This window comes from Carettochelys insculpta, chromosome 5, assembly GCF_033958435.1.
Source record: "Carettochelys insculpta isolate YL-2023 chromosome 5, ASM3395843v1, whole genome shotgun sequence".
Taxonomy (NCBI): Eukaryota; Metazoa; Chordata; order Testudines; family Carettochelyidae; genus Carettochelys; species Carettochelys insculpta.
In genome coordinates, this window is record NC_134141.1 from 88,533,519 (window position 1) to 88,557,803 (window position 24,285).

The 24,285-nt window shown below is 42.4% G+C and overlaps 2 protein-coding genes across 3 annotated transcripts in view; both read right to left on the reverse strand.

The window, feature by feature from the left end:
• Nucleotides 1–776: 776 nt before the first annotated feature.
• Nucleotides 777–7,599, reverse strand: CCNB1 (cyclin B1). Its single transcript, XM_074994263.1, has 9 exons — nt 7,499–7,599; nt 7,021–7,179; nt 6,826–6,939; nt 5,450–5,632; nt 4,689–4,847; nt 4,013–4,249; nt 3,487–3,627; nt 1,341–1,451; nt 777–1,012 (listed from the first exon to the last, which is right to left on the reverse strand). The coding sequence occupies exons 1-9, from the start codon at nt 7,517–7,519 to the stop codon at nt 902–904; spliced, it is 1,236 nt and encodes a 411-aa protein (XP_074850364.1). The 5' UTR covers nt 7,520–7,599; the 3' UTR covers nt 777–901.
• A 6,686-nt stretch (nt 7,600–14,285) lies between these two features.
• SLC30A5 (solute carrier family 30 member 5) overlaps nt 14,286–24,285 on the reverse strand; it is a 32,035-nt gene continuing 22,035 nt past the window's right edge. For both annotated transcript variants that reach the window (XM_074995480.1, XM_074995479.1), the window contains 4 exons: nt 22,470–22,701; nt 19,564–19,790; nt 17,835–17,963; nt 14,286–15,031 (listed from right to left, as the gene is read on the reverse strand). In XM_074995480.1, the coding sequence (XP_074851581.1) occupies nt 14,861–15,031; nt 17,835–17,963; nt 19,564–19,790; nt 22,470–22,701 (759 nt within the window). In that variant the 3' untranslated portion in view covers nt 14,286–14,860. The remainder of the gene's footprint in view (nt 15,032–17,834; nt 17,964–19,563; nt 19,791–22,469; nt 22,702–24,285) is intronic.

Sequence of the window (24,285 nt, forward strand, 5' to 3'; positions counted from 1 at the left end):
AGTAAAAAAAACTGAGGATCACTTTTTTTTTTAAATAAAAAAAACAAACCACAACCACACAAGACACCCACCCACCTCTATTTGCCCCAGATCCCTAAAATGGCCCCTCAAGGGCTGAATTCACAACCCTAGGTTTAGCAGGCCAATCCCTCTCCCTGTGGGTTTTACAGTACTGACCAGTTACCCCATATCATGTACAAGTGTTATTACAGGTCTTCCAACTAGCCACTTACCTACTTTGGCAGAACTCAGAATTGTACTTAAGACTACTTTTACTATTTCAGTATCGGAACAAACTCCTTGAGACATGATTTAGATCAAGATCAGTACCTGTTGAATACTGTTCTGGGGAGAGTTAAACATTCCAGATGCTACATAAAAGTTTAGTGAGCTGGTTAGATGAACTTCACCTGGTCCACATACTGCCTTTCAGTTATTTCCAGAGGGACTGGACAGTTGTACACCTAGTAAGCTACCTTCTGAGTTCTTAAAAGCTATAGGCTGAAGCAAACATCTTTGCTTTCTACAGTGAACTAACATTTCAGCAGTTCTGATGGGAGAGCTGCCCTTGCACTCATGAGTATAGTTGACATGTGGGGAGGGTTTGTTTTGCTATTAGTCCTCTGCTTTTTAATGCAGGAGTGAATCAGTTATTGAAAGAAATCCTTCCCTGTGCCTCATGCACTTGGGAGGTAAGACATGAGAGCCATAAAAGGTGAGTATGAGATTTGTCACCAAAAGCGGTTCTACTGAGATTAATGGGAAACAAGTTACTGTAAACAGCATAAAATGCTTTATTAAAAGCTTAAAGGACAAATCCATTATATATATTTACACACAAACCATATATGACACATAGTGCCAACTTGTCTAATTCTGCTAGAGTTATATTAAAAAAAAGTTATAATGCTTTTGACAGAGGCTTAGCCAGACCCTGTATGACTGCAGAGTTTAGCTGTGGAAGAGTGCTAATCTTAGCATGTTTGCTGCTGGCATATTTGTTCTTGACAGTCTGAAACAAGAAGAAAGTAAAGTCAGGCATATTCCAACTCTATGGATTTGCTGGAAGGATCTCAGTCCCCACTAGATTGGAGAGCTGAACACTGGTCAGCTTGTCCATGGCAGGTCTACCAACCAAGATTCTAAACCCACAGTTAAGGATGCTTTTCCATGAGCTAAAGCTATGCTAGGTAGACCAAAATATCACTTGGATGCTAAAGATTCAAGATATGAGGTAAATACAGTGAACTGCTTACTGTTGAGTTAAAAGTTGTGCTGCACCATGTACTTTGTTTCAACTGCTGCCCCACCCATCCTGTAGAGGAAGAGACGTTCCTTACCGTGTGCTTGGTAAGACCCCGGTTCACTTGGATCACATTCTTTGCCATATGTTGCATGACAGGGTGAAGAGCAGTCTCTGTGTAAGTCATGTAGTGTTGTAAAGTTGGTGTCTAGAACAAGGTAACCAGATCTATATTAGTGTAAGCTGCTGGAAAAAACCCAGAGAAAGGCATAGGTGCTGACTTTTGCTTTTGGGTACCCTGCCCTCATCCTGCTGTGTTGCTTCAGATTCTAAGCCCCAGGACTCCATCACCCCGCCCCAAAGTTCACTTGCACCAAAATTATAGAGTGCAGTAGTCAGCATGGAGGACACCAGCAGGGGACCTTGGCCAAGGGTGCAGTGGAAGTGAGCAAGGAAGAGTGCTACCTCCCCCAGGCTGCTACAGCCCAGCTTCCTAGTGCAAGAGGACCACAGAAGGCCCAATGCAGAGCAAGGAAGGCAGCTTCTTCTGGCTCTGGGCAGATAAGGGGAAGGAGTGGGTGCAGTGGATGGAATTTCTCTAGAGTTGGTGCAGATCTAGGGGAAGGAGTATCATTACTTATACATGAAGTAATGGGGCTGACAGGAAATCCTTCTCCAGCAAGCTTCATGGGGAAGAGTAGAAGGGACAACCATGGCCTTCCTGTAGGCTATTTGGTGGAAATAGCCTGGGGCTGTCAATGTAGCAGATGCTGTTTTGCGCTAGTGTGATCTCCCGAGATAGCTGCCTGTGTCTAACAGTTTGGGATAATGGGCATGCTATTCCAGCATCCCTGTATGCTTCACTGCATGAGGAACACACGGATGCCTCAAAATATGCTGTTTAGATAGGGCCATGTGCCAAAAGCCTCACATGCTGAAATAAAGCCCTATTTTAAAATAGGTTATGGAATTTGCCTATCACAAATTGCTTAGTTTGAGAATAAGGCACTATCTAGAGACAGTCCATGTGTGTAGTACCTTTCTGGTCCTCCACACATGGATCAGTTAAAAAGTTACAGTGGCGATCCCAGTTCGGCTTGGACTGGGAGCATGGGGAATGGTATCAGGCAGGGCTTAGGAACTCTCAAAGCCATGGTGGAATAGGTGTGGCTATGGTGAGGGAGTTTAAAGAAGTTGCTTGCCCTTGGCCGGTGAGGCTATGGTAGAAGTTACAAGGTCAGACTCAAGAGTAAGAAAAGTTTGAAGGAGCCACATCCTTTCCATCAGCCCCCACTAAGGTCCTGGTTGGGAATGGGGGGAAGGAAGACACCTGGGTGGGCTGAGAAGACTAGCTTGACCCTTGAGAAACCCCCAGCAGGATCAGAGAAGCTACCCACCCTGTCTCCTTCTCCTCTCTCCAGCAGCTCCTGGGCCTGTGGGTGGCTGGTGGCAGCCTACCCCCATTTTCTCCCCCAGCAGCTTACTTTGTAAAACTGCCCTGGCATGGCTGATTATCCCCCTAGCCCAGCTCCTCCTGCCTTGAAGGGAAAAAGCACTCACCTGCCTGCAGTATGAGGAAGGAGCAGGGAACTTGCCCGTGTGCAGCTGTTATGTTGCTACAAACAGCCTGCTTGGCACATGCAGCAGTCCCAGATAGCCATCTGGCAAGATCAGCTATTGGCAACTACCTGTGGCTGCTAAGCACCCAGAGTTGGCGCCTCTATTTCTCAAGTTGTAGGACAGTCTACACCCATGTTCCTTTTTCTAGGGTGGGAAGATAGTTGCTCTCCACAACCCCTATCCTATTTAGTAGGAGCTTGTTGGTCCTATGCCCAGAGGGCCACCCCCCCACATTTGGTAATTAGAACCATGTACCCTAATCCAGGGGTGCACAAATCGGGGGTGGGCCTCCCTCACAGATGCAGCACAATTGGCTGCTGTGTCAGACTCATCCATCTCATTAAGATGGATACTTTGTGAATCCACATTTCTATACTGATCAGAGTTTGTTCTACAGACCTGTTTTAATAGATGCAGAAAGGGATTTCTCTTGAGACTAAGATTTCCTTTTTTCTGGATTTAGGCATCTGGGGGCTCTGCTAATTGTAGGGACAGAACACACCACATTAAATTTGCTCATCCTAGCAGGCTGGATTTTAGTGGCTTTACATTGAGCATTCTTTTATGTTAACCAGAGCCATTTGATCACTTTATTCTCAAGTTATCAGGCACTAGAGACTTACCCACTCTCCACCACCAAGAACCTTTAGAGACAAGCAAAAAGCAGCTGCAGCAATCTGGGATGGAGGGTAGTGTACCATTTCATAATCCACCAGGGATAATTCCATCAGATATTTAGCTAGAGTGTGCTGTTCTAAATCCACCTACAATGACAGTCAAGTATTAGTAGTTGATGGGAGAAGCCACCCCATTCTGCTTCATTTTCAATTGTGTAGAAGAAGACAGTCCAATCCCATATCTATCTTGTTGCACAGCTTATGAAACTCTTGTCCCATTGTTAGTGCACGTATTTCTGCCATTTGCAGGTTCTTTAGCCTGCACTAGCAGCAACTTAGTAATGTCCACTAGCACCTCTATTAGGAGGACGTGCAACTATTGTGAATGGCTGGTAGCTAGGGGCTACCTAAAACAAAGACTTCAATTTTGGAGAAGCAGGACAATTTTATCTGTGCTATTTATCAATGCCTTCCTATGTACTTACATGTCAGTTTAGCACTCCTGTATCTGTTAACAACTCATGAATTTTACCTCTCCAATTTTTGATGCCCTCCTTAGAAAGTGCAGCGGCAGAGGACGGCCCAAGGCAAAGTCTAGTGCTTTTAGAATCTTCATTTCCATCTGTTTGATCTGATACTTGGTGTAAGTGTGGTCTGTTACAAAGGCAAAGTCCCCAATTTCAGGGGGATACATTTCCTCATACTTGCTGGCAATAAACATGGCGGTGACACCAACCAGCTGCAACATATTCTTGGATACACTGTTGTCCTGCAATAGGAAACCTTATTTAAGATTGATTGACTTGTCATTTTTCACCACAGGCCAGCCAGCTTCCATGCAGATGAAAACCCCAAACTGTTAAGTGGCCAGGAAGTATTTAGATGTAGAGCATTAAAACTTAAATCAGCAATTATAGGAAAATAAGCTTCTAGATTAAGTGTTGACACAAGTCATGTTTTAGTGTGCTAGTGACAAGTTAGGGCCACAAATGTAGCATTCAGATCTTAGTTCTACTTAGCCCACCCTGTTACATTTGAAATTCAGCCTCCTGGATCATTAGTTTTGATGTTATGAAAGTCAAATCAGTCTTTGCTCTAGTGACAACATTAAGATTCAGCTTGTGCTGGTTCAGATTTCTCTGTTGTCTGCTGTGTGCCAGAGAGCAAGGTCCTTTGCCAGGATTCCAAGTGGTCCTGGCATACCTTACCTGCAGGTAGCGATCAATGATGGCAGCAGTCATGTACATAGTCTCTGGAAGTAGTCTGAATTTCATTTGCACTTGTATTAGCCAGTCAATTAGTATAGCCCGCATGTTTCCAGTAACTTCCTGGCCTGCCAGGTATTTTTGTCTGACAAACTGTTGCTTCTGCATGGAAGAAGAGTATTTGTTACTGACTTAGTTCTGATATGTTGGAGCATTAGCACTACTGTAGACCTTTCAGCGATTTTCTGTTTCTTAGTTTTGACCAACAGACCTGCAGAATCTAGCTTCTTTGGCAGAGAGCTATCTGAACACAGCAGTAGGATACATTGCTTAAATGTAACAATGCCAGTACCAATGGCAATTAGCGGAACAAGCTGTTTAGAATCTGTTAGATCTTGTGACCAATAGGTTACAAATATACTGCTTAAACAAGATGATTCCCTCACCCACCATGTTACTCTTATTGAGCCAAGTTCTGTTGGGGGCGGGGGAACAAAAAACCACACCTGAGGTATACTAGAGCATTGTGTGTCTCAATAACATCTCACAGACAGAAGAGGGTACAATGAAAGATACCTCCTCATGCTCCGTTTCTCTGGTCTAGGCTGTTCGCTTAAGAGAAATGCTTGCCTACAGGAGTTAGGCTCCTGTACCTGAGTACCAACAAGCAGGTGTCTAGTTTCCCAGAGTAGTAATTGCACCAGAGATATGGAAACAGGGCCAAGTAGAAAGACCAGATATGGTTCTTTGATGTTCATACCAACCTCAAGGTCTCTGAGATAGCTGTAGATGTCCTTTACATATTCACTACAGAGATTTGGGTCAGCACCATCATCTGCATCTACATCTTTCACTTCAAGCAAGACATCAGAAAAAGCCTGGCACAAGACATCTTCTGCTGGCACACATCCAGAGGTCTCCATTGGGCTTGAAGATGGAGACTCCAACTGGGGACAAATTTTAAGCTTTAGTACCCATCAGGTCTACTGGAGAAGCCTTCACAAGAGTAGAGTCTCTGAAAGTTGGTCATGAGGGCTTGCAGATTAGGTCTATAGCAATATTAACTGAGACTACTACAATCTGAGTGAAGCCAACAAACCACTTCTGATATATGCATGCAACAGAACATACTAAGCTTCTGTACTGTTAATCATTACATCAGTAAGCTAGTTATATTAGCATGGTAGATTTGTATCTAAATACATACTCCTATTTTTGGGGATAAGTGATTATCAAGGGATCTGCTTCTACATAGCATCCTCAATGTCATGTTCACATAAAGCATGTTTTATAGGTCAGCATTAGTGTCTTGTCTGAAGAGGTCTTAAGCCATAAGAAGGAGTACCTTTAAGTATGAGCCATTTCTGAGAGTGATATCTATTAAAGGTCTACAGCATTGCAGCCTTAGGTAGCATGGGTTGAGCACAACCTAACAGCCATAGTTGTTATATTGGTGGTCCATGCAGACTAGCTTCCAAGTCTGACAGTAGTGCATGACAGGTGTTTCAGAGTAAACAGCATAGGGCAGTTATCTTCTGTCACCTCCAGCAGGTTCTGACACTGTCTTCTGTGCCTCCATTTCCTTTCTTTCTGTAACAGGCGGCTGTTACTACTGCCCCACCTCAAGCATTAGAAGGTAAGTGTACACAGAAGATACAAGACACTGAGGAGTGACCTGCACAAGAGTTATGCAAACACAGCTACATTAGATCAGCTGAAGAGTCTCCCCCATTGACCTAGGTACTCCATGGTGGGCAAGGGAAGACATTGCCTGCGCTGACAGAAGACACATCCAAAGTGACCTAGGTAGCAGCTGTAGCCTTTCCAGTGCAGGCAAACCCTCAGATACTAATGGAGCCATACCAATACCTAGATGGATCCTACTGATGAGTTACTAAACAACGCACTCACAAACTGCTACTGAAGTCACTCCTGTTTGTATCCTTTCCCCAGGAAAGGAGGCAAAGCCTGCAGGTGGTGGCAGAAGCAGGAGCCATAGGGAGAGGCTGCAAGCCAGGCAGGAGTCAGGTCGGGCTTGGTGGGAGAAGCAGCAAAGTCCCTCCTCCAGGCTGGCCACGAGACCCGCTGGCTGCGGCTAGCTCAGAGCAGGGGCTGGTGGCGGCCGGCAGCGCACTCATACCTTAGTAGGCTCAGGCACGAGCTTCTGCTCCGTAACCGGCTCGATCATCTTCTCCGGGGCTCTCGGGGCTTTCTTGGTCGGGGGCTTCGCGGCCGCAGCGGGGGGCTTCGCCTCCTAGGGAAAGAGGAAGGGGCTGTGAGCAGGCCAGGCAGCGGGAAAGAGGAGGGGGCTGCGCGGGGCCTGGCGCGGCCTTACCTTTTTGGGCAGCGCTTTGGGCGGCTGCTTGCCCACTTTGTTGCCGATGTCCCCCAGGGCGGTTCTCGGCCTGAGACCGGGCTTGGCAGCAGCCGCGTCCCGCTTGGCGACAGCGGCCACATTGTTCCTCACTTGGTTTTCAGTGCTGACTCGCGTGTTCTGCGACAAAGAGCGGCAGGTCAGCGCGGCGGCTCTGCCGAGGAGGGGAGGGGGCGGCACGGCCACACCCGCGAACTCTGCAGCGACGCTAGACCTGCTCGGGCTCGGCACATGCAGGGGCCGCGGTAAGCCCATGAAGCGGCTTTACCCAAGCCTGCGCGAGGCCCCGCAGCCAGGCAGCGTCACCCCCTGCTGCTGGAGCAGGGCTTGCACCCCCAGTGATAGCAGGTCCCGGCTAATAGGGCCACTACCGCGCACACCCCGCCCGCTGGAGAAGAAAGGGCTACAGCTACCCACCCCTCCCGGGGGGAATACTTACTCTGCTGACCCGCAGCGCCATAGCCTCTCCTGCGCCACAAAGCCCTGAACCCCAGCTCCCCCGCTGCGGCTTCAGCTGCTCAGCCTAGTGCGCTGTGCTCTGACCCCCACCACTACTGAACTGCAAAGCACAACTCCCTAAGCAGCCCCTTCCGCCGCAGGTTTAAACCACGCACCAGACGCCGCTCATTGGCTGCCCCCTCGTCTTCCCTCGAGACTCATTGGTCGATCCTCGTTCCACCCTGAATGCGTTTCTGTGGCTACCGGGCGCTGATTCCTGCAGACGTTCCAAATCGAATTAGGGGCGGGCTGACAGGGCCCTGGAGTCAGGGGCTCTGTGTGCGTGTGTGTTGGTACCAAGTGACGGCGTGTTGCATGTATGATTTCATCTCCGGAGATTGGCTGCGGTTGCTTGGGTCTGGGCGGGGGTGGGCTGCAGAGTGCAGCTGGTGTTTTGAATTAACAGTTTTTCAGTCACTATGTACTGTGGCAATTCTTTTCATTCCCTAACCCAGGCATTCTCCGTGGTTTGAGCGTTGGCGTGCTAAACCCAGGCTTGTGAGTTTAATCCTTGAGGGGGACACTTATGGATCTGAGACAAACAGATTTTTTTTTTTTTTTAAAAAGGGGGGGATGTTCCTTGGGCCTACCAAAAGGGCAGGGGACTGGACTTGACCTCCTAAGGTGCCTTCCAGCTCTGTGATGTGTAACTCCATTCTTAAAAGCAAGCTCCGCCTTGGAAAAGTGATCAATTGAATAGTCTCAGGTCTCATCAAAACAAAAAGCAGTCAAGTAGCACTTTAAAGACTAGCAAAATAGTCTATTAGGTGAGCTTTCGTGGGACAGCTCACCTAATAAACTATTTTGCTAGTCTTTAAAGTGCTACTTGACTGCTTTTTGTTTTGATAGTGTATAGACTAGCACAGCTTACTCTTTGTTACTTCTCAGGTCTCATGTTCCTCTGCAGCTTCACAAATAACAAGCAGTCATGGAGCAGCTTAGAGCAGTGGCATCCAAGAATAATTCACCAGATTGCCATAGCTCCCCAGCCCAGCATCACCCCTGCTGCCAGGCACCTCTTCCCCCTCCCTCCAATGCTCACTGGAACCACATTGCCTATGCTGCAGGCCTGGAGCCGCACCACAGCTGGCAAACCATGCTGCCGTGCCTGAGGTACCATGCACCAGGTCTGGAAGAGCTGCCTAACCTGCTGCTGCCACGCACTTGTCCTACTGTGTGGTGGGGTGCATGCATGGAGCAGCCAGAGGAGTGCCCCATCTGTGGGGCTCTCAGTTGCATTTGCCACAATCTACTTCCCCATTTACCACATTTGGCAAATGTGAGTGTATTGGACACCACAGCCTTAGAGACTAACAAATGTATTAGGTCATGAGCTTTCCTGTGTAAGATCTACTTCTTCCACTGATTGGAGTAAGAAGGAAAAATAAATGAAACCGCCTCCAGAGTTTATATAGCAGGGAGGGAAAGGAGAGGGGAAAAAAAGGGAAGTTATCTGTCTCTAGCAGGACCAGTTGATGAAGCAAATTTTAGGTGGCATGGCTTTGAGCAAGTTCCTGGCTGCATGGGTGAGACTGAGTTCCTGCCTTGTGTACCAATGAAAATCGGCTCACATGCCAGAGGTTGCTGACTCTTGCCTTAGAGAAAACACATGTGGAATGGCTATTGCCTAAGCAACAAGGACTGCGCAATCCCCACATCACACCATGGATCTTTCCAGAATGCTAGAGGAAATTATAAAACAGGGCAATTGGCATCATCACTCTCCCCCTCCACTCACAAAACTTGACACCTGGAAGAAGATGCAGAGGACAAAGACTTTCGCCTTAGAGAGTCTGATTCCAAGCTGAAAAGATGTTAAATCTGTGAACTGAGGAACTAAGGGTTGTAACATCTGTCAGGGTGAGAAAAGCTGTTCAGTTCCACTTCTGCTTAGGCTAAAAGTTTAGAGTGTAGAAAACTAACTTACTTTTTGTTCTCTTAAGGCAACAATCTTTGACCTTTATGTTTACACTTACCCCTAAAAATGCTCTTCAAGTAGTTGATAAATCTGCTTTACATTTTGCCTAAAACAGTGTGTTTTCATTAAAGTGCTTGGGAAATTTCAGCTCAAGTTAACCAGGACTATGGCACATCCACTATACTTTGATCAGAAGGGTGAACTAAGTAATGAACTTGCACTGGCCAAACCTCTGACCTGCGCAAAAATGTATAGTTGTGTGGTGCAAGGCTGGAGATGAGGGAGAAATAGCTGGAAACCGCCCTACTGTTGGCTCGTGAGTGACAGGAAGAACATTCCTGCCTGTGGCTGTCAACATAAGTTCAGTGGCTGTCAGATTTGCAACTTGACATTAGCATCACAGCATGAGGTCCAGCTCAAGTTGGTGAGATGGGACTTAGCCGTCCCACAGTTCCAGGTTGTACCCCAGGAACCCAGCACACACTGCCAGCCCAGGCAGTCTGGGTGGCCCACAGCAATGAATCTAGGGGTGTAGGTGGCACAATCTCCCCAAACCCCACTGTGTGAACATGATCCATCAAGGGGCTGGGACAAGGTGCCTGGTGTCATCAGCCTGAGCAGCCCCACCACAGCTGTGTCCTGGACAGATGCTTCTCTGCTTGCCTCCATGTGATTACAGCCTTGTCCTGGGGTGATTTTGAACAGCTGCAGCTCCCTGGGCTTTTGCCAGTACCTAATGCTGAACCATCAATGAATTTTCACAGCCACCATGTCTATAGTTTTTTTCATGCCACATACACAACTGATCTTTTAAAACTGGGGTAGGAACTCACTGTTCTTTTCCTGGAATAGGATTTAACTAAGCTTGGAAGGAGGCAGAAGCTAGCTGGCACAGCAAGGCAGCAAAAGGAGGAGCAGTTAAAATGAAAGTTACAATTTTTTCATTCCTAGCTGCATAGAAAGGTGTAAAGCCATATGTGGACTCAAGGGCCGTGGCTACACTAGCCCCATCTTTCGAAAGGGGTATGCTAATGAGCCATTTTGGCAGATGCTAATGAGGGGCTTCATGAATATGCAGTGCCTCATCAGCATAATGGTAGCCACGTGGGTTTCAAAAGTGCCACTTTCGAAATGCATGCTGCTCATGTAGACAGGGCCTTTCAAAATATCACCCCACTGGGCTTCAAAAGCCCTTTCTTCCCAAAACCAAATGGGAAGAAGGGGCTTTCAAAGTCCAGAGGTCCTTTCAAAAGACCATCTACACAAGCAGCGTGCGTTTCAAAAGCAGCACTTTCAAAACGTGTGAGACTCCCATTATGCTAATGAGGTGCTATATATTCATACCAAAGTGGTTCCCTAGCATACCCTTTCGAAAGACGGCAGCTAGTGTAGCCATGGCCTATGAAAGAGAAAAAATTCTAGGTGAAAACTTTGCCTGGTCCATGGTTGGCCAGGACTCCTGACGAAGAGCTCCCCTTGGGGTGTAAGTGAAAGTTAGAGATTCACTGTCTTCTCCTTACCTCTCAGGTAACTTCTGTAAGGTTTTGTATTTACAGTGCTCTAGCTTGCCATTGAGGAATCGCAGGTTAATTATTGAAGCTGATCAGAAAATAGGATATTTCTTCCATAGAAAATGATAAATAATTTGTCGATTTTTCCTAGACATTTTTATTTAGAAAAATTCAACTATTTTCACTACAAACAGCCAAAAAAGAGATATGAAATGCTTCCGCTGTGCCCCTGAATAATAGTAGTTGGGGTGCATCATCCTTCCACTCTTCTCTACAGCATAGACTCTAGTCAGACTACATCTCCACTGATGCATCGTGGTTTCCCATCCTGTAGAGGGCGGGGCGATGTTATGGGAATCCCTGGTTCTGGTATGTCATAGCAGATACAGTTGGTCCAGGGAGCTGAGGCTGTGAAGGAGACAATGCAACAGTATTTCTGGATCAAAATATTTCCAGCTGGGGGCCCATTAAGTACTTCACAAGCTGGGAGGAGCAGGGAAAATGGAAGGAAGACACTGATGGTTTGAAAACTGCCTACAGCATCCACTACAGCAAAGGCTGTGAAAGATACCTTATTCCACTGGGTCCTTGAGCTGTGGGGCAAATACATGGGGGCTAATCACCTCTTGCTGCAAGGGTATGATATGAGCTAGCTTTGGATGAAATAAATATGGTGAACATGTCATTTTTTTTATTTATCCGTTTTACCTCCAACCACACTTTCCCAAGCTTTAGTGAAGGTAAACATTGTCCCCACACCAGCTGCCATTACAAAGGTGAAAGGTGGGCAAAACTGAGCCAAAGCAGCAACAGATGCAAATACAGAATAATCAAAAATGGTTCACACATGAAAGAGCAAAACAAAAAAGCAGTCAAGTAGCAGTTTAAAGACTAACAAAATAATTTATTAGGTGAGCTTTCGTGGGACATACCCACTTCTTCAGACTAGTCTGTTCTGGTCTGGCTATGGTCTGAAGAAGTGGGTCTGTCCCACAAAAGCTCACCTAATAAATGATCTGGTTGGTCTTTAAAGTGCTATGTGACTGCTTTTTTTTTTTTTTTTTTTAGTATATATACTAGCACGGTTCCCTCTCTGTTACTATCAAACAGCAAAAGAAACTGAAAATAATGCTGCCCAGTGTTACATGTAAAGGGAGACTGGCTTATGGTTCTGAAGTCTCAAATGTATTCCTCTGAACTTCCATAACTCACTTCCTCATCTCCAACTCATGGCAAAGCTAATCTTCCAGGTTATGACCATCCTTGGCTGTGTCTACACTAGCATGCCTTTTTTGAAAGAGGCATGCAAATTAGGGAAATAAAAATGCAAATGAGGAGCCAATTTACATATCTGGCACACCATTTGCATATTCTTTCAAAAGAGAAGCAGTGTAGACATGGCTCTTTCAAAAGGAAGCTCTTTTGAGAGAATATGCAAACGAGGTGCCAAATATGTTAATCTGCACGCAATTTGCATTTTCGATTTCCCTCATTTGCATGCCTCTTTCAAAAGAGGAATGCTAGTGTAGACATAGCCATATTTCTTTCCTTCCTTGTCTTAATTTCTGCATACCACAATCAGTTTTACCTAAAAAGAAGACCAATAGGCATTGTGCATTACAATAGATTTCCATGAAAAGTTGAAAGTATTTTCAGAAGAAAGCCTCCATGTCAAGGTCAATCAGACGGTAACCAACACCTACTAAAAACTGCAAATTTTACAGATTTACAAGTCAATATGTTTCCTTGACGCCAGAAAGACCGAAGCGTACATTACAAAGAGCTGTGATGCTTAATATCTAACATACTATAGTATTGATTCATTTGAGCAGTAGCAGCCTGTGTTCATCTTCTGCACCACCAGTAGGTTGCTCATGGTAGAGCAATCTACCATGAAATTTTAAATTGACCCATTTATATTAAACCTAGAAGTCAAGATGAAGTACATGAGAAACATTAAAAAGTATCTTTTGTGCTGCACTATGCATTACTTGCTGCCATATATACAAATAAGATAGCTGCAGTTTCAGAGATGAAACTTTTAGAACATACAGGCTACATCTACACTTACCAAAAACTGTGAAATGGCCATGCTAATGGCCAGGTTGAAGAATACCAATGAGGCTGAATATTCAGTGCCTCATTAGCATGCCGCCAGCCACAGCACTTCAAAATTGCCGCATTTCGCTCCTGTGCGGCTCGTCTACACTGGGGGGGGGTCCTTTTTGAAAAGACTCCACCAACATCAAAATCCCCTTATTCCTATGAGCTCAATTTTGAGGAGTAAATTTCCTATGAAGCAAAATTTTGAGAAAAAGGACTTGGAAGTCGTCCAGGCACTCCAAAGTACAGGTGGGTTAGCCACTGCTACACGTGATCCGGCACTTCGAAGTTGAACACTTCGAAATTGCCACAGGGGAGAATTAACTTAATGAAGTGCTGCATATGCTGCGCAGCACTTCATTAATAACCTCCCGACACCTTACTTACCATGCTCCCACTTCGAAGTAGGGAGCTAGTGTAGACACAGCCCTTATGAATTAACTTCAGTTGACAATGAAATAGCTCTTGGCAACATACTGAAATGTACAATTTTCAGTTCATTGCTACAACTTATATGTCTCAATTGCATGAAATTCTACAATTAGGCTACATCTACACTTATCGTAGAAGATGGAACACTCCGGGTCAATCTTCTGGGGTGCCATTTTGTGCATGCATGAAATGGCATACTCTGGGGTCAACATCAACCCCGAACGCCTCATGAGCTGATGATTAAGGAAGGTCGATGGGAGCAGCACTCCTGTTAACCTTCTGTTGTGAAGATAAGCATGGAAGTCAACGACTGCAAAGTTTATTTTTGGCACGCAACTGGAATACCAAAATTGCATAGCAGCCATCAGCCTTCAAGGTAAGTGAAGATGTAACCTTTGTTACCCTGTTGAGGAAGAAATCTAGTCATCTAACATAACTTGATTACATTATTTCAAGAGGAAAAGCATGGCTAGAGAAGACAGGAGGAGGATTAGGATGTTCAGTGATGAAGTACTTTACACTCAAAACAATAATATTTCACTAGCAATTATCATAAAAAAATATAAAAAATGTTTATTTTACATAGTGGTTCAATTTGATTTTCAGCCTCCCCAGTAAACACCACCACACAATAGTGCAAGGACAAAACTTGCAATTTTCTTCCCTACATCCATAAGCTAGCAAGAGTACTGCTTGATGTGTTTCTTCCACAAATTAGTTATTTTGATAAAAATTTGAAATGACAGTATCTATTTGCCTTGGAGTAGTAAAATTGTGGTTAGAAATCAGTTTTATATACAAAAATGAATAAATATAAAACTATATATTCCTTTTTGTACCTAAAACTGCAAAAAAAACCATTGACTTCATATGCTGTTTAAGTTTTACTCTTCATAATAAACGTATAAACACACCCACATTCTTCAAAATCATTTTGAAGGAAACAAGGATTTTGGAGGCAATTCTGTTTAACTTGCAAAGCATTTTCTTTTCTCCTCAGTTTTGACATGAAGATGATTCTTGTTCTGATGTTCCATACTTTAGGGAAGGTATGGAATATATTTGTGCTCATCCACACACATGTAGAAAGATTTCTGTTTAATAAACAAATACAGTCTCCAGATTTACATTATTTCCACATATACAGCAAATATTGTAGTCCATCCTTTTTCTTTATAAAAAGCACCCTGATCCAGTCTTAAGATAGTAAGCTTTTTTTTTTTAAATCAAATATATACTGTATTTGTTTCTGTACATTTATGTGCAAGTTCTCCTGACAAAATAATACAAATATTGAATACTACACATTTTATATCCCAGTGGTGAATATAACTTCACATCACATGATGTAAGTGCCATCTTTGTAGTATTTCATGGATTCCATTTGTTGTGTCATAGCAATGACTTCGTGGAACCCTGTACTGAGGCCAGACATATGTTGAAAATAGGCTTCCTTCTCCACTTGGACAGTTAAATTGTTCACTCCAGCATCTTTCAGAATTGCTGTTACCTGAGCACAACAGAAAGTCAAGATTAAATCTCTTGTAATGTGCAATTCTACTCCGATACTGGAACTGCAGCTACAGACAAGAGGAAGAAGTCACATCAGTTTCTAGGTACAGTAAAAGCTTGATTATCTGGCATCTCTGGGGAACAGGGCTTGCCAAATAGTCAAATTTGCTGGTTAGTTGCCCTGCTCGATTGACCCTCGGGAAGCGCACCACTCCCGAGGATGGGTGGGGTGGTATGCCAGCCCTGAGTGCTGGTTAACAGAATGTGCTGGTTATCTGAGTTCCAGAGAACACAGCTTGTCCTGTGCTACATTTATTATGGTCCTGAGAAAAGCCAGCCAGAAAAGTAAACTGACTCAATTTTGAGTTAGAATTTCTCAAGGGAGGAGAGAGGGGTAAACAAGCACTCAAAAGTTAGGAAACACACAGGCAACCTTAATGCTTAGTTGAGAGGGCTGAATTACGGTACGTCTACATATTTATTCCCTCAGGAATTCTGCCTCATTCAGTGCAGTGATGCACAGTGTTCACAGAATAAATAGCTATTCAATTACGTTTTATCCTCACTGTTCACTGTGTGGCTCCAAACCTTATTTTACACTGTTCAAACCCTGCTCTGAATATAGAAATAATCTCCAACAGGCTTTTCTGTGGTACTCATTGCTATGCTACTTGAGTGTTTCACAAACACTACCTTTATAACACCCCTAATTTACAGATGGAAACCTGAGGCACAGAGATGAAAACAAAAAGTATCCAGTGCCCAATTTTAGGTGCCTAGAGTCTGATCCGCACCCCCCACCCACCTTTCCAAGAGTACTAACCACTGAATAGGACGTTATATGTTCAAAGCACAGCTCCCACTGACTTCATCTGTGAGTGCTCACCACTTCTGCAAATCAGACCCCAAGGTCTCAAGGCAAAGGGCATCCAGAAAATGAGGCACATACAAATAATACTTACTGGTTTATATCAGTGTTTTTCAACCTTTTTTCATCTGAGGACCCCTACAAAATTTCACATGGAGGTTTGGACCCTTTTGGAAATCTTAGGCATAGGCTTTGGGTCCTCAGCCCAGGTCCAGCCTCTACTTTTCTGCTCCTGCTCAGTTTCAGCTTTGCTCCCAATCTCACTACTCCCATTTTTGTCTGACCCCCTGCTTCCTTGAACAACTTTTGCCAGTCAAGAGCTCTGCACCTAAGCTTTGTCCCAGTCTTCTTCCCTGCCCCCCAACTCTGCTCCTAGTCCTAATCCACTTCTATTACCCATTCCAGGCCCAGCTCTTGTCACCCCTGAATTAGGCTGCTCAGTCTTTCCTGCTGCCTGGGTTCCAGAAAAAGTTGTTCTGACAGCACCCCTGCTCCCAACTCCTAAACCTAGTGCAACAGAAACCCCTGGCAGCTAGACACAGTAGTTGTAAGTAAAAGGACAGGAAAGGGGTTGGAGTATGCACAGAACAGACAGACAATCTTTGGAGAATGTACTTGCCAAATTAAGTCTCCATTTAGTACATGCGAATTAGATTCTATTTTCCCTTAGACTTATGAATTAGTTATTTTTTCATAACAATGAAAAGCACATTCCTGACAAAAGGCCAGCTCCGAGCCAAATCTAAGTCCTTGCTTTAAATCTGGAGGAGCTAGAATTTCTCAATAAAACAAATGTAAAATTTAAAAACAAAGTCAAAACAAATAAAAAAGCCCCCAAACAAATTTAAAGGCAAACTATTTTGAACCATTTTTGTAGAAACTTAATTTTTTAAGGTCTGAGGAAAACATCCCGTACCAAAAGCCTCAGCCCAAATCTTTAATATCTGGTAAAGTTAAAAGTGACTAAAAGCAGGGCCTTTAAAACAAGAAGAATCTGACTACCTCAGTTACATGCAGGGTTAATAGCAATGCCTATAACATAAAAATGATTGCTTGAAAAAAGTTCTCATTTAAAACAAAAACAGAAAACTCAATTCAAGTCCCATCTAGCTTAGAACAGTTTATAGTAAGAAGTGAAACACTGACACTGTATTTACAAGAATAAAAATAAGCTGTTGAAGAGGTATTCAGACTACTTACAACCATTGTTTCTCTTAGTTAGCACATATTTAACTGCACTGATGAATGAACATTTTGGAGAGACTGTTGTAAAAACCTCATCAGTCTTGCCCCTTCACTTAAAATGCAAACACCTAAACCACATATCTAACCCCCAGAAAGTCCTCCAGTACAACAAAAGAAAAAAATAGAAGTATCAGAAGTGTTAGGCCTAAGATTAAAAAGAAGCAGAAAAAAAATCCGCATTCCGCCACCCATTTTAGAGCACTAACCCTATAAACCCAGGGTTGTGAGTTCAATCTTTGAAGGGGCCTTTAAAGGGATTTGAAAAAAAAAAATCTGTCAGGGATGGTGATAGGTACTACTGAGTGTGCAGGGGCTGGACTTGACCTCTCCAGGTCCCTTCCAGTTCTGTGAGACATATATTTCCATGTTTCTGTTATCCTATGAAAAAATGGCACAAAGACCAATAATGCACTCCTTCCCCATAATTCTTTTGCAAGTCACCTTTAACGCAATACAAAAACAAACTTGGCTGATCTGTTTTCAAATGTCAAAAGACTGCCAAACAAACAAACTTTTTAATAGGACACCACCAGAAATAGGAGGAGAGCCTTGTCTGTAACATCAGTTACTAGCTATAGTATTCATTACAACAGAAGCTTAAACTTAAGCCTATGACTGAAATAGTCAAGATTAATCAACTGATGGTAAAATATAAAGAACCAATAGCTTTTTGAAACTGTATGATTACCTGCTGAATAATTCTCTGTTCCATCACATCTGACATCACCTGTACATGTATAGTACCTGCCACAACACTAGCAGAGTGACACCAGAAATGAGGATCTCTGTAGGATATTAAACCATCTGTTTTCTGGATCTGTAAAAAAAATTGCATTAACAGTAAGAATTACTTTTGCAACATTCTACTTTATGCCTTCCTGCACACTTAGATAACTACTGGTGCCAATTATTTCATGCTGTAGATATAATAGTATTATACAGTAAAATAACCTGCCATCATTTTACATAATAAACGGAAATTTTGTTACAGTAAAAGCCAATTCAACCGGCATTTAGATAACCAACATGCTCAGTTAACTGGCATCTGCTCTGCTGGTGGCCACCTGGCCAGGAATGGAAGAGTGGGGCCAGGTCCCATTGAGCCAGGGTAGCCAGCTACCCGGACATGACCTGCTGTTATGGGGCCAGAGGCTGCAAGGTCAGCTGTCTGGATGTCAGCTGCAGTGGGATCGTGAACCAGCTTCACAGCTGGGACTTGGGCATATGGCTGATGGCTACAGTGGGGCAGGGAGCCGGCTGCCTGGCCACTAGTGGCAACAGAGAAGCCAACAGCCCCACTGCAATATCCAGAACATTTGATTACCTGGTGCCCCCAAGTTCCCCAGAGGGTGCCAGATAATAGAGCTTTTACCGCATATAGAGAAATTTGTGGAATTATGGCCAAAAACAGAATGCAAAATGAAAATTAATGAGTACTGGTTAAGAATGAGGGACAAAAACACGTAAGAGGAGTCTCCAGCTGATGGTCAGATTACAGTTACATCAAAGGAGAAAGCTAGCAGGGAAACTGGCTTTGGGCACCTAAAAATTTCTAAAGGACCTATCCCAATGTTAATCAGGTACCTCAATATGTGAGTAATTTCCTCTACCTCCTCATCCATGAGTTCGCTTTTAAAGTGAACCTTACTAGATTATTTATTGTGATATTTATACACTACATTTCATGGTTAATTTTTTTTCTCCTCACTCTAGCATTTAGGTTTTCTGATTGTTTCTTTTTATTTATCCCACAAAGATCACTCACACCTTAATTCACACATACTATTATGAATGTGTTATAAATATCAATATACCTACAATCTAAATACTATTCAACAACCTTGGTGTTTTTAATGCACACATACATTTCTTACTTAATATTTGGGAAGGAAAAATATCACTAGCATCAACATTTTTTCACGAAACACCTATACACATCACATGGAACACAGTTTGGGAAACCCTGGTCTATAGATGCATCTTGCATCTGATGAAGTGGGTCTTTGCCCATGCAAGCTTATATACCAACAAACCTGCTAGCGTATAAGGTGCCACAGAACTTCTTGTTGTTTTTGCAGATACTGACTAAGTCAGCTATCCCTCTGATACTGGTCTAGAGTTACAAGAGGTCCATGAGAGCACAAGCAACACGCTGCTGCTATTGTTATTTAAACAGTTTATTCTGCAAAAATAATGGATTTTTAAAATTACAAGTGTTGAATAAAAATAAAAAAAAAACGTATGCACCTCTCTGAAACTGATGAATTTCGCTAAGCAATGTGGGATACCCAAGAGTCGTAGACAAAGATAACTGGTGCAGTGAGGAATGATTTCATGTAAAAGTTAATAGTTCTCAGAAATTCATTATAAATCTACATTTTATATTAACAAAAGTAAAACAAAATACAAGTTCCAACCTTTTCCAGAGCAATGTGCAAATCCTTCTCACATTCTGGTGGTACCCTCAGCAAAAGTACTTGACAGGCATCTTTTATCAGTGGGATAACACTGAGAAAAATTAATGTAGCAATAAAGAGAGAGCACAGGGGATCAGCTATCAGCCATCCAAACTGCTGAATAAATATCGTAGATATGATCACACCAACACTACCAAGGGTGTCTGCCAACACATGTAAAAACACACCTGAAACAAAATAAGACTTTGAATGATCGAGTACCTGCATTTAATTGCCATCAGCACATGGAGTACATAGCATGAATATTAAAATAAAATCTCTCAGTGGAGGGATCAAAATTCTCTTTTGGATCATTGATCTTGTACTTGTAGTAGAAAAGTTTATGATATGCTAAGTTGTTTCTACAGCTGGCAGATATTAAGATAAATCATTATTTTGTGCTTTTACTCCAACTCTGGTGTGATTTACATCTCAAACTGATGCTATTAGGATTAATATTTTATCTTATTGGAACTCTAGTACTCTGCATTTCAAAGGCACAAAACATTAATTCTGTTACTTCATCTTCCACTGACTAAGGAACATTTAAGCAGTGAGCAGCTGAACAGATGTCACTAAAAATCAGATGCATGCCACAGTCATCTAAAGATATTTGGCTGCATTCTTAATTAAAAGGGGAGGAGACTTGTAGGTGATCTATGCTCCATGTGGAGTACAAGGATTAAGTAGTAGTAGTCAAAATAATACATCATGATACTTAAATGCTTGTAACAACACATTTTACATATTATACATATTACAAGAAGTTTATGTGACAAATATTTATTAGATGTGCTATATGTTGTATTTTTTCCATGTTATTAGGATGGCTCCATTAAGTAAACAATGATATATCTATATCTATATCTAAAATAATGCTGCCATCTTTGTGTTTCAGATTACTCTGGTCTTTAGCAGAGCTGATGAGAAATATTATTTTTATCACCTTAATAAAAAGTTTAAGTTTATATTATGAATCAGTGACAAACTTTTTTTGTAGAAACTGTGCTCTACGCTGGTTCATAAAACGAAACTATGAACCATTATGTCAGCTTCATGTCCCACTTGTTTACTTCTCACACAAATATCTCTGGCTTTGTTCAAGCTACCACCAATGCTACCGACACAAAATGACCTCCCAGTCCTTGTGCACGAATCACTACTTTCTTCCCTCAAATCTGCTCAAAGTTCACTCCTTCCTCATGAACCATAAGTAGCAAGGTAATTATTTCAAAAATCTAACAATATGACTGAAGCAGAAATTCAGGCCTACAGGTGCCACCCCACTGAGACAATCTACAAACTCTATGCTACTATGGTCACCAATTTTCACAAAATTATGATAATTCTGGCACAAAGTGTACCTTGTAAGGTATCATTTGAAAACTTAATATTCTGAACAATATTATCCTGTCAATGTGCATGTAGCACCACAGTGTATGACATTAATCTACTGTACATCTGTAACATACTGTACTTCTTGGTAACGTCCACAAACCAGTTTTTCAAAGTAAAAGGCAATCTGGCTCCAGCCAGGAGTGAAAGAACAATCACGGGAGTAAGCAGTGGTTCTTCAGAGATGAAAATCATAAACAAGAAATTTATAAAGGACACCTAGCAGAGCGCATATGTAATAGAACTGCTGACTCCAGAGCCCAGCAAGGACTTTTCCAGTAAAAAGTGCCAGGACATAAGAAAGGGGAAAATAGGCTCCTGACCACCTCTATTCCCCTGCCTCTACTTACAGCAGCAAGCTTATGTGAAAAACAAAGAACTATCGTGGGCAGGGGAAAGGATCTTCTCGGTGAGAAACCATTGCTTTCAAATATTATTTACCTTGGTAAAAGTTTAGGGCACAGCCTGTGTATTTATCTTTTATTTCTCTTGTAAACAATACTGACTTTTATTCCTTTACTACTTATAATTCTTTAAAATAATAAAACAAGTTTAACAACTGTCTAAACCAGTGTGTTTTGATTGAGATGCTTGCAGAATCTCTGCTCAGGTTGAAAAAGACTTGTACACAATGATTCCCTTTGATGGAATGACAGACTTCTGGGGTGCACTTCCAGGTCGGGGGATTTGTGGGTGTCACACTATATATAGTTCATATGTACCTGGAAAAGAATTCATATATTCAGCTTGGTTTGATTTTGCATGCTGAAGGCTGTGTGAACAGGCCAAGAGTGCCTGTTTTGACAGCAAAACAGTGTAAAAGGCACAGTAGGCTGGAGAGTTAAAGGGTCACAGTGACCATGGTGTCCAGACTGTATCCTGGATCCCGTATCCTGGTGGATATCACATCATAAGCAGCAAGTTAATTATTTAAAAAAAAAAAAAAGCCCACCAACACTTTAACTGAACCAAAAGTTCAAGACTCTAGATGCCATCTCCGGGCAAATATTTAAACAGATCAATGTTTCTAATTAGTATAAGTGTTTAAGTGTTTTGCTGTTAACCTTGGCTCTTCCATTTCTGATCCTTTCCCCAGTTGTTGTAACAGACCATCTGCCATATGTCATCTAAAATTAGATGCAGGGACCTTGGAATTCTACTTGGTCTTTAAGATACATAGCACATTTTGGTTACTATAAGAGTTATGGCTCAAACAATAATAAAAAGAAATCAACATTAACTGCCTCTGGGACCAATACCACCATAAATCTGAGAACACTAAGTATGAATTACAAAGGTAGTGCAATATCCCAAATTCTGTTTATTCTTTAAAACATTTTAGCGAGGCAAAAGTGTTTCCAAAAAGCTCTATCTGTGCTATATAAAAAGACTGCCAGAAAGGCAAGACATAACAGGATTTAAAGGTTTTTTTCAAAGGCTAGGTTACTTTTAAAACAACAATTTGTACTCACCTCTCATGTTCGCATTCATGCCTCCTCCTGAAAACCCATGAGAGTGTCCATGACTGGGATTATGTCCATGGTCACTGTGTGAATGGCCATGACTGTGTCCATGTCCATGACCATGGTGTGAATGGCTGTGATCATGGGAATGACAGCCTCCACGAGAACCCCCATGGGAGTGGGCATGGCTAAAGGCACAAATACCAACAAGGTTCACAATCAGTCCTCCAACTGAGACTGGCTATGAGAGGGAGAAAAGACAAAAACAAATCCTAAAATTCAATATTTCTCCCTAGTGAGATTAATTTGCTAGAAAACAAATACATAGTTTTTCTGTTATCAGTCTCTAACGTACGTCCATGGCATGTCTGATTATCAGTAACTGCTGCTAACAGCAACAGGATTCCCCTCCTGCTGAATGCTCACAAGGGAAAATTATCTTTAGAGGAAGGATTTATTTTTTCCCTCTTAAAAAAAATCTAGTGGCAGCAAGTACAGACATGGAAACAGCTTTGCTTTCAACAAAGTGAGACCAATCGCCTACTATTTCCTCCACAAGAAACAAAGCAAAAGTGTATTTACTCTCAGGAATCATTTGTCAAGTAAAAAAAATACAGGAACAGTTAAAGACCTGCACACTTCATCTTAATGTTTTGTGCCTCCTTATGGGCTTGAGCAGTATATTGTGGATGTTACCAGAATGCCAATAGTTCACCATCACTCTTGCATGAAGAAACTAGGAAAGTGACAGTAAAATGCCAATTAGAAAGAAAGCCAAACTCCTAGCAGAGGGGATAGGAAGAGGAGGTTCTCCTTTGAAGAAAGTGGCCACAGAGTTTACCTCGAAAGTAGTATAAGAGATAACATCACTATCTTTTTAAAATAGACCTTAACTCCAGCTGAGTGTATCTTTTAAATATTAAATTGTAACAGTATAATTTACATATCCATATGAAGCACAGGTACTCACTGACATATGGGAGGAAAGAGGTAAATTCACACTTGTTTGAAATACAGAAAAGAAAATTTTCTTTTTGTTTGAGAAGGGAAAAGTTAGACTTAGGAAAAAAAAAGAGCTAAAACTATGAAAAAAAGAGAAAACCTACAGTTTTGATTTTATAATTCAGCTCTACCCATATATACATGGAGCACTGTTTTAAGACTACCAGTGGTGACCAGCACCAGTTTGAACAGTTAGCTAATATAAAATCTGATCTATGCTTCTTCACATCTCTATGGAAGCCTTGAGATTTGTTCCATCATTTCCCTTCAAACTGAGATTTCCTTACAAGAAAAGCACAAGGTTAAAAGATTGCTGTTGAAGTAATCAATACTTCTCTTTCTACCCAAAGGACTGTTATACTGAAAATACAGCACTTCTCTCTCCAGAACCTGAACTACGATTTCCATAATTACCAGAGATCCTACTGGACTCTGCAACAAGGGGCTGGAGTCTGAAATTATGAGTTAATTCTAGGCTGATTCTAAAACAGATATTACAGAAACAGCCAACTACACTAACACAATTATTTGGTCTGACATTTTGCAATTGAATATGAAGGGTACTAATTACCATTTCTCCAACAATCAAAATACTTATCTGTTTTTGAAAAAAATTGGTACTCAACAGTAAAATATACACTGCATACAACAAGAAGTGCTGTGGCACCTTATAGACTAACGGATACAGTAGTGCCTTGATTTACGCAAGGGTTATGTACCCACACACCATTGCATAACTTGAATTTTGCATGAGTCAGGGGTGAGGGCAGCTTTTTTCCCCCCAGCAGAACACATGTTCTGCAGCCAGAGAAGCTGCAGGAGC

What these genes read in the sequence shown, in the direction of transcription:
- CCNB1 (XM_074994263.1), bottom strand. Translation starts at nt 7,519, where the DNA reads ATGGCGCTGCGGGTCAGCAGA. An exon ending in GCTATCTCAGAGACCTTGAG is followed by an intron (nt 4,848 to 5,449) that starts GTTGGTATGAAC and finishes TCTTCCATGCAG; the next exon opens with AAGCAACAGTTTGTCAGACA. An exon ending in GGGGTCTTACCAAGCACACG is followed by an intron (nt 1,013 to 1,340) that starts GTAAGGAACGTC and finishes TTCTTGTTTCAG; the next exon opens with ACTGTCAAGAACAAATATGC.